This window comes from Mastomys coucha, unplaced genomic scaffold (assembly GCF_008632895.1).
Source record: "Mastomys coucha isolate ucsf_1 unplaced genomic scaffold, UCSF_Mcou_1 pScaffold22, whole genome shotgun sequence".
Classification (NCBI taxonomy): Eukaryota; Metazoa; Chordata; class Mammalia; order Rodentia; family Muridae; genus Mastomys; species Mastomys coucha.
This window is the reverse complement of record NW_022196905.1, coordinates 78,545,362-78,555,755: the sequence shown is the minus strand read 5'-3', so window position 1 is coordinate 78,555,755 and position 10,394 is coordinate 78,545,362. Positions and strand designations below refer to the sequence as shown.

The following is a 10,394-nucleotide window of genomic DNA, read 5'->3' as shown; positions in this document are numbered from 1 at the left end:
ATTTTTTTATTAGATATTTTCTTTATTTACGTTTCAAATGTTATCCCTTTTCCTGGTTTCCCCTCTGAAAACCCCCTATCTCTCCCGACACCCCCCTCATTGCCCCCCACCAACCCACCCACTCCTGCTTCCTATTTTTGTTCTATTGATGGTGTCTTTAGCCTTGCACAAGCTTTTCAGTTTCCAGGGATTAAAGCTTGGAATGTGGGTAGCAAGCTCCTTAACCATCTTGCCTGCCTCTAGAATTCTTTATAGTATTATATTAGACAGTTGATAGATACTTGTTAAATGAGTGCATGAAAAATATGTTCTTTTATTAATTCTGTATTGTACTGGAATTATTTTGAAGGTGAGTTGTATTTGATTATAGTTGAAAACATTGATAGTTAACTTTTCTTCCAGGATCATCTAAAGAACTACCACAGAAGATTCTGCCGGCCCTCCAGGTAACATGCGCATACTTGAACTTTTAAGGTGACTTTTTCTCATCTTTAGAAAATGGATTTGAAGATAAAAAAGATGTTACATTGGACTGATTGATTTTTATACCCACTCATTGTTTGGTCTTTTAATTATTTTATATAAGAGAGAAATATTGACACAAGTTGTATAATAACTTAGTGGAAGTAAGAAAAAATACATAGAATCATGAACAAGAAGCATTGAACACTGAATTATTAATAGCACTGAATGATAATATTAATGAAGTTTGGACTGTAAAAAACTTGCATTCTTGTTTGAAAGATTTTTTTTTTCTGTACTACTAGTAAAATTACTTAATGGGCAAAAGTGTTACTTATAATAGGATAATAAAGTGACAGTTTATGTTATAAAAGTTTTATATGTAATTTAGCTAGCCATGAAGTGAGGCTAGCTATGTAAGAAATTATATAAAATTTGTGTTTTTGATATTTGTTAAACATGTAAAGGTTTAGAGTAATTTTAAACAAAAGTTTGTTAACCCCTTTTAGAGGTATATATCTAAATTATACTGAATGAAATCTAGATGTCCTTCAGAGAGATGGTTAAACTATGATATATTCATAGCATAGAATATTATTCAGCAATAATTGCAACAAACAAATTCATTCATGCAATAACTTGTGTTACTTCCTAGAGAATTATACTGAGTAAAAAGAGTCAATACTATACAATTCCATTTTTATGGATGCTTATTTTTTAAATGACAGAAATTTAGAAATGAAAGACATAATTGCTGGAATGGGTTAGGAGCGACAGGATGTGCTGAGGAGTGAAGGCAGTTAGAAGTAAATGTATTTCTGAAAGGGCAATACAGGGTTTCTATGGTTCTGAAACCATTCAGTATCCTGTCTCTGGTTGTGATATTGAACCTCCAGAGGCAATATATTGGGTAGAATAACACACACAAAGAAGCTGAAATGATCCACACAAGATAGTTACTGACAAGCACACTGATTAAACCAGTTAAAAGTTTTAGGTCTTTTTAATGGCCACACAACAAGTAGACTCTTGCCTCTGAAAAGTATCTTGGTGAGCAAGCTTGAGGGTACAGTGTTTCAAGACAAAACCACATTTACGTCAGTGCTGGGCAAAGGCAGTCCACATTAGTGAGGGATTTGGGATGCCCTAGTAGCATGTGCGCTCTTGCAAAGCTCAGTAGTATTTTCCAGACACCTCATGACAATTATTTTTGTTTTATATTTCATTATTGTTATTATTATTTGTTTTTCCTACAGGGTTTCTCCATGCAGCTCTGGCTGCCCTGGAGCTCTCTCTGTAGACCAGGCTGGCTTCTGCCTCCTGAGTGCAGGGATAAAAGTGTGCACTACCACTGCCCAGATTTAGTTTTAGTTGTAAGCTTCCCCAAAAATCAGTTACTGCATTTAATATGTCTGGGCCACGATCAGGGTCATGGACATTCCCAAAAGTGGTGCTAAAGTGGATGTGGCTATTAGAGATTTGGAAGACTGAGAAGTACCTAGGCAGACAAACAGAGTGGGACAGGTAGTATCACATTAGTCATTTCTAAACATAAACATGTGAGCGGGTACGTATAGAACCAGGAAAACATGAGTAAATATGTATATGGTAATAATGAATCAGTACATTAAATTTAAGCTACTACTATTCATTCATAAATTGCTGATTAATTAAATTAATACTATTGAATACAGAGTGCACTTGCAAAGTTGCAGAGAAGATGTGTTCTTGGAGCTGTTGAGACTAGAGTCTGTAAGGCCTTCACTGAAGAGGCATGCACACCTAACTATAGCTCAGTGGTAGACACATTGCCTGTGGTGCCAGAGGTCCTGGGTTCTGATCCCAAAACAAAAGCAAAACATTCACAACCAATTTAGTTTCTTCAAAAACAGGAATTGTTTTTGAAATATCACAATTGTCTGAACCAATTTTAGATACGGATATTGAGCTTTGAGTAGACAGTTACATGACTTCTCTCAATATTGCATAAGATAGGATGGATTGCATGGGCGCTTGTGTTCAAATGGTAGAGATTTCTTCCTATTTAAGGTTAACGTTTTCAAGCAGACAATGATATGAGTAAAAAACATCTTACAGAAATGATATATTTCCTTTTTCTTTTTTATTAGAGCACCCAACATTCATACAAAGGAAGGCCAGAACATGCTGCAAATCTTACAAGATTGTTTTGAAGAACAGAGTAAGGCTTTATTTCTTGATGGTTGGTCAGAGATGGTATAGATGAGAACAGAAATTTATCACTAATGTTAAATGTAGCAGACATGTGTTAGCATTAAAATCTATAGAACGACTGTTTTTATAACTTTGAGTACACATAAGCAGTCCTTTTTGTACCTTTTGGTATATTGAGAAGAATACCGATACAGCCACAGGAATGTCATCTGTAATTCACACTAGATTCCTATAATCTGGGACTCCATATATGGATCAATACTTTTCACAAAAGAAAATATTTCCCTGATGTGAAAATCTAAAATTATAATTGCTTTGAAAAGCAGAAGTTTCCAAATGAATAAATATCATACCACAAATGCAAAATTCAATGAAACTTCATTTTATGCACAAAATTACCTTCAGTTTTTTTGGTGTAAAGTGCATGTGAAATATATATAAGTTTTATGTCTAGACCCAAGAAAAATCTTAAGCTGCATATGTAAATCTCCAAAATCTGGAAAAATAAAATAAAATTAGATACTTATAGATCCAAGTATTTCTATAATGGGAAAAGTATAATGGAAATAAGTATAGAATTCTAGGGATCATTTGAATTTGAGGTAATTAACATTTACATTTATTTGTTATAAAGTGATGATGTAGGCCAGTCAGTGGTGGTGCACGCCTTTAATCCCAGCACTTGGGAGGCAGAGGCAGGTGGATTTCTGAGTTTGAGGCCAGTCTGGTCTACAGAGTGAGTTCCTGGACAGCCAGGGCTACACAGAGAAACCCTGTCTCGAAAAAAAAAAAAAATAAAGTGATGATGTATTATCACCTCATAATAAAGTAATTTGCGTTTCTTTATTATGAAATGATAAATGTGCACACAGAGTATTGTGGGGGCCAAGCCTGATTAGGGAGTGAAGAGCTGGCAGATGCTATAGTTTCCTGCCTTCGCTTACAGTCATGGGCTGGAACATCGCTTTCCAGTGAAGCGGTGCTCAGAGATGAGGCTTCTGAGGAGTGAACTTACACTCTGTCAGTTTTATTTCTTGCTTGCCTGGCATAAAATAGACTCTTGTAGATACAAAACATTTGGAATGTCTATTCTTTTTAAATCACTCAGTCTCTTCTATTTATTTTGCAAGTCTGAGTATGAAATCCAGGGCATTGTGGTTAGGTAAGCATTCTGTCACCAAGCTACATCCCTAATTTAGTTTCAGATATTTTGTTAACACAAAAAGTAAGACTGCAGAAAAAAACATTTTCATTATAGATGGAAAAGAACTGAAAAATTTTGAGGACTTTGGTTTTCTTTTCTGTTTCTGATGCTTGTAAGGACGTATGAATATTGCACCGATGTCTCTGTTTCCTTGGCTAGTTGTGTTGGGAAGAGTCTATTGACAGTTCCTCTAATGCTGTGATCCTTTAATACAGCTTCTCATGGTCTGGTGACCCCCAACTGTAAAATCATTTTACTACTACTTCATAGCTGGAATTTTGCTACTGTTATGAATCATAATGTAAATACCTGCTATGGAGAATATCATCTGCTACGTGACCCTAAATGGGATCATGACCCCAGGTTGAGGACTGCTGATATAGAGCCACCTTAATTGTTCAGTTAGAATCTTTTAGGACTGTCTCAGTATGTAGATCAGGCTAGGCTTGAATTCCCAGAAATCTACCTGGCTCTTCTTCCCAAATGCTGAGGGTTTTTATGAAAGTTGTATTCCAGTTTACCCAGCTTGTTTTTTTCCCCCTACTCTACACTTTATAAGTTTTGTCAATAATTTTTATTACAGATTCTACAGAGTCATTGATTTCTTCAACACCTAAAAAGAAAGTCAGTTATAGTCAGTCAGCAGGCAAAGAGGTAAGTCAAACAAGAGAAACAATGTAGGTTGGGTGCCTTAATGAATGGTGTTTAAACACTGTTCTTATGTACATTTTAGTTGTCTTATTTAAAGAGAATTCTATGTTTCTGTTGAATTTCATAAATTTGGAGGTATTATAAAATTTTGATTTGATATTTCTAGTGTTTGAAATTGGGAATTACAAATACAAAATTATAACAATCATTTTCATTTCTTCTAAACTAATTCATAGAGTTTTAGGAAAATGGGCAACTTTAAAATTCCTGATCAGAATAACAAGTTTAGTGTTTTCTAAAGACTGATAGGACAGGTTGCTGTCCACAAAAACTAGTTTTGGTTGACTATGTGCTTTAAAAGGATAGGTTGGAAGGTCATGAGTTCAAATCCCACACCAACCACATGGTGGCTCACAACCACCCATAATGAAATCTGATACCTTCTTCTGTATACTCATTTATAATAATAAGTAAATCTTTAAAAACAACAATAAAAGGATAGGTTGATTTGTTATCTAGACATAGTAAATTTCAGTTAGAATATTTTTTTTCCAAGCACTATGGGTGAACCCAGGGCCTTGCTTTTGCACATGGTAAGCAGAGCTGGGGTCACTGAGCCACACTCCTGCTTAGAAAGTTTTGGAAGCTAGTGTTCCAAAACATACTATTTGGAAACATAGTACTAATTAGAAAGATCATATACTTTAAAAACTGATAAGCAAACAATATTCTACTACAAAGTGACTTAGAACTTAGGTGTCCTGCCTATGCTGGCCTTGAACTTACCATCCTGCTTGCTGGTCTATATTTGTGTAGCTAGCCTTTGATTTTAATGAATGTAGATAGTCATATCTTTCAGAATTTGAGAGACCTTTCATAATATGAGAAATTACATTGATCTTTGAAAGTTAAAACCAACTTTAAGTTTCCTGGGAACTTGACTTGTTCACTAAGTTCTCAAAAAATTAGTTTGTGCTTTGACAGTTTTATACATGTGTATAATGAATTGACTTCTTTGTTCAAATTTACTTCAATATTTCAGATATTTACATCTGAAAATGTTTCTAATAGATATTACTTTTTGAGATTTCTAGGTAGAGTGAAGTATGTTGTAGTAGTCCAGCAACACCCTACTGTGACAGTTAGTAAAACATAGTATAAATAAATTATAGTTTAGAGCTTTGAGGGAAATGAAGACTGGTTTAATGATATATAATCTGCAGCTAATTTTCTTCATTCCTTAGCGGGGGAGAGGGGAACTTCTTACATGTTTCCTGACTTTAGGAGGTTTTCCTCTTGAACTAGTAGATGCAGGCATTAATCTGTCTTCTATTAGCCGGGCGGTGGTGGTGCACGCCTTTAATCCCAGCACTTGGGAGGCAGAGGCAGGCGGATTTCTAAGTTCGAGGCCAGCCTGGTCTACAGAGTGAGTTCCAGGACAGCCAGGGCTACACAGAGAAACCCTGTTTCAAAAAAACACACCCCCCCCCAAAAAAAAAATCTGTCTTCTATTTAGCTAAGAGAAGTGTTTCCCTCAGGCTTCGAAGGGTCTTTTTCTGGCTGTGGTATGTGTGTGTATGTATGAATGTATGTATTTATGTATTTGTGTATGTATGTATTTAATTATTAATTAACTTGAGACAGTGTCTCACTTGAGCTTGAACTCATGAACCTCTTGCCCTAGTCTCCTGAGTGCTGGGAGTACAGCACATGATTGGCTTGAAAACGAATTCTGAGACAGGGTCTCATGTAGTTTAGGCTGACTTTGAACTTGTTGTGTAGCCACGGATGATATTGAATTCCTGATCCTTTTCCCTCAATTTCCTGAGTATTGTGATTTTAGTTGTATCTTAGCATGCCTGGCTTAAATGTACATTTTGATGCATTGTTATAGCCATGATGAAGATAAGATACAGAATTTGAAAGGCTAAAATTTTACTCATAGCTTGTTCTGGTGGACAGGTAAGGGGTTTTGATCGTTTTCAAATTGATTCACATAAAGTTGATAATAGCTCCCTAAGTATTTCTAATGCTTTCAGGATTCGTAGTGATAGCCTCTTTTCTATTTTTTCTTTTTCTTTTTCTTTTTTTTCTTTTTTTTTTCCTATTTTTTCTTTTTTTCTATTTTTCTATTTTTCTATTTTCTATTCTTGACAGTGGGTGGGTATCTCTGCCTTAGCATCTTCCTTCATCAGTGTGGCAGGACTACCAAGTCTGGTGTGTTTCTAAAAAGGAAGCTTAACTTTGTTGATTCCTTTTACACTTGTTATTAGTCTCCTTTTTTACATACATACATACATATATATATATGTATGTATATATATATATATATATATAGTAGATGCAGGCATTAATCTGTCTTCTATTTAGCTAAGAGAAGTGTTTCTCCTCGGGCTTCGAAGGGTCTTTTCCTGGCTGTGGTATGTGTGTATATATATGAATGTATGTATTTATGTATTTATATATATTTATATATATTATACATATATATATATTTTTCCCTATGAAATAAAATTCAATAGAGTGATTTTGTATGTGTTAAGGCTTTTTATCCAGATGGGGACATTCTAGCTGCAGCCTTCACATAAGAAACCTAATTTGGGGAGTTTGTGAGGTGGCTCAGTGGCTTAAGAGCATTTGCTTCTTTGTCTAGAGGCTCTGAGTTTAGTTTCAGTACCTTGTTGTTGGCTCCCAGCTGCCGACTTAGGCTCCAGCGAATGTTACCTCTTCTTTTGACCTCCATGGTATCTCTATACACAGGTACAGAGATACATGTGAATAAAGATAAAACCCTCATTTTTTACTGTTATTTTTAATTGCATACATGTATGTATGTAAGTACAGATGCCTGAAGAGAACAGAGATATCAGTCCCTCTTAGAGCTGTAGTTACAGGTGCTTGTGAGTCACTGATTTGGAAAGTAGTACTTGCTTGTAACTGCTGAGCCATCTCTTCAGCCCAGTAAAATAAATCTTAGAGAGATAGAGGGAGGGAAGGAGTGAAGAAAAGAGGGAGGGAGGGAGGGACAGAGAGAGAAAGGGGAGAGAGAGAGAGAGAGAGAGAGAGAGAGAGAGAGAGAGAGAGAGAGAGAGAGAGAGAGAGAGAGAGAGAGAGAGAGAGAGAGAGAGAGAGAGAGAGAGAGAGAGAGAAGGAGAGAAGTAGTTTGAGTTTTATTATAGCTATACAGGTAGGACAGATAGCCAGGTTCATAAGGGGATAGGACATCAAGTCTGGACACATCAATGTACAGGCACCTTCACTGTTCAAGGAACCATGAATGTTAGGCATGAAAAATAATATGCATACACACTTAGTTACCTATCATTTAGTGTACATCAGTGAGATACAATCATGCATGTTATTTTTCTCAGGAAAGCCTATTAATACTGTCTGTTTTTATTGTGTTCTGGTTCCATGGACATCACCTGTCCATCAGACGTAATTCCAGAAGGAAACAAAGTGAGTGTTCATGATAAGTCATTAAGGCAGACTGCTGCAAGAGGTTCAGCCTTACCACTTGTTAAAGAAACATTACCAAAACGACCTTGTAGATTCCTAGCAGTGGTTAGTCCTTTAAGAGAGCACTTTAAATGATTATGTATGCTGTGTAACACTTTCTTACATAGAGTGAGTTCCTAAATATTTTATTGTTTTATATTTTCTGTTACCTTTTTAATTTTATATTAATGACATCATTATGTATTTCTATAAACTTGCCTTTTTGTACATATAACAATGTCTGGTGCTTTAACTGTTAGAGATATTATGCAGTACCCCATAGTTTGTTTATTCCCTCTCTGTTCAGTAGTTCTTTGTTGTTCTTTCTTCAACTACTTTATTGTTTAGAAATTTCCCCCCAGTTTTAAAAGCATGTGTCTAATTAGAATTGACAATATAATAAAAGTAGATCAAATGTATTTCTTCTGTGCTCAGTGCCAAGCATCACATTCAGAATCAGTTCCGGTTTCTTCAAGGAGGAAAGAAGCTTCTCTGCAAGTTTCTGCAGAGCCAAGTGAAGCTGGCGGTGGGTCAGGTTGGTAGCATGCATGTGCCAGTCAGAAAGCTTGAGGACAGCGGCTGTGCGCACACTGGGTCAGGATACAGGATCAGACTCGGGCTAGATAGAGTTGTTGGGTCTGGTTAGGATGTGTGTGGTTTTCTCTCCTCTTTGCCTTTTCTTTCTCCTACCCAAAGGATAGGTGCTGCTACTTTTTTTTTTTTCTTTAAACATTTTCCTTATCTTTGTTTCAAATTCGAAGAGTATTATTCTATTTGAGCTAATAGACTCAAAGATTTACTTGAAAAGTTTAGTCATTGCTTCTGTCATTTTGTTGGGGGAATTCTCAGACCCTTCCATACCTTCATTGATGCTCATAAACTTAAACAAATACTGTGACTTTCTAACTGATCACTATACTGTGGACTTAATGTAAATATATATTTAAATGCTTTACTTACTATTGTTTGTGTGTATATGGCACTGAGATTATGTGCATGGCATGCATGTGGAGGCCAGGTGGTTACTCCGTGGAGGTGCTTCTCTCCTTCCACAGTCACATGGCTTCCAGGGAGTGAACTCCACTTGTACGCTTGCTTTGTAAGCACTGTTTGTCACTGAGACAATTTGCCAGTCCTGAAATTGCTTGTCTTTAGTTTTTGAGAAAGGATCTTACTATGTGACTCTGGAACCCAACTCAGAGGTTACTCTGTCTCTTCTTCCCAAGTACCGGGATTAAAGGTGTTTGTCATCATATCACTTACATACATGTTATATGTGTGCCTGTATATGTTTGTATGCTCATCTAGCCATGTAAGCTTACTTGCTGTTAGTCTAAACATAGCAGAATCCCATCATTTCTCTTGCTTTTCATTATTTTATCTGTGCACAAGCTCTATATCTATCTCAACACTTTGGGCATAAATTTAGAAGTTCTGTGTTTGAGGACTTCAGTCTTTCCATAACCACAGTTAGGGTGGACCGAGTACATGCTGTAGCTCATTAGTTTGGGGAATTAAGGTACTTAGTACTCTTAAAGTACTTAGGCATTTTAATCAGAGGGCTTTGAATCTAAACTTAATGAAAAGCTCTTCTCTGTAAGCTTCTAATTGAGTTATGGTTGGTTTTTATAAGTACATTTGATTTAAATACTGGTTTTAACGACTGAGAACTATCGTATAATTCTGTTTTAGTTCAGGCTAATGAAGTTCATCAGAAAAGTCTGTCTGCTGATGCTGTCTCCAAAAGTCCACCAGACTTAAGTAACAGGTCAAGTAAAAACTTAAAATATCACCATGGTGCGCCTGATCTATTGCACTTATCTGTCCCCTCCCCTGTGGTTCTTCTGGATGCAGACGTTGCAGTGTCACTGAAAGCTGTTTCATCTGCTGGCCAAAAGAGAGTGGCTTCTGTCTCAAGGAGTTCAGTAGATATGCAATCTTCAAATACAAACACTTCTTTTAAGACCAGGAAAAGGTAATTTATATTTAAATAATGATAATTATGCTTATTTTTTATCCTTTTATTAAAAATGTTAATTTAACCTATGTAGATTTGAAGCAAGGGTTTAAAGGATAATATGAGGAAAAACAATACTTTTTGCTTAGCTTTAGTTTTTATTTAGTAGTAAGGAAAGCATTAAAGTATACTTCAGAGAAGTTTAGAGGTTAACTTTTTATAGTATATGCAAAAGTGTTTTCATTGTGGGGCTGGTGAAATGGTTTAGCACTTGGTGTGCAAGTCTGGTAACTAGACTTCAGTCTCTGAAAGCCAAATAAAGATAAAAAGAGGAATATGGCCGGGCGGTGGTGGCGCATGTCTTTAATCCCAGCACATGGGAGGCAGAGGCAGGCGGATTTCTGAGTTCGAGGCCAGCCTGGTCTACAG

At 36.2% G+C, this 10,394-nt stretch overlaps 1 protein-coding gene across 7 annotated transcripts in view; it reads left to right on the top strand.

Annotated features, from left to right (window-relative positions):
• Nucleotides 1-10,394, top strand: part of Cenpc (centromere protein C) — a 72,007-nt gene that overhangs the window by 16,266 nt on the left and 45,347 nt on the right. For 4 of the 7 annotated variants that reach the window (XM_031342905.1, XM_031342903.1, XM_031342901.1 and 1 more), the window contains exons 2-6: nucleotides 403-446; nucleotides 2,592-2,662; nucleotides 4,443-4,513; nucleotides 8,444-8,543; nucleotides 9,701-9,983. In XM_031342905.1, the coding sequence (XP_031198765.1) occupies nucleotides 403-446; nucleotides 2,592-2,662; nucleotides 4,443-4,513; nucleotides 8,444-8,543; nucleotides 9,701-9,983 (569 nt within the window). Of the gene's footprint in view, nucleotides 1-402; nucleotides 475-2,591; nucleotides 2,663-4,442; nucleotides 4,514-8,443; nucleotides 8,544-9,700; nucleotides 9,984-10,394 lie in introns of those variants that run through there. The other 3 variants (XM_031342907.1, XM_031342904.1, XM_031342908.1) reach the window with 3 other exon arrangements.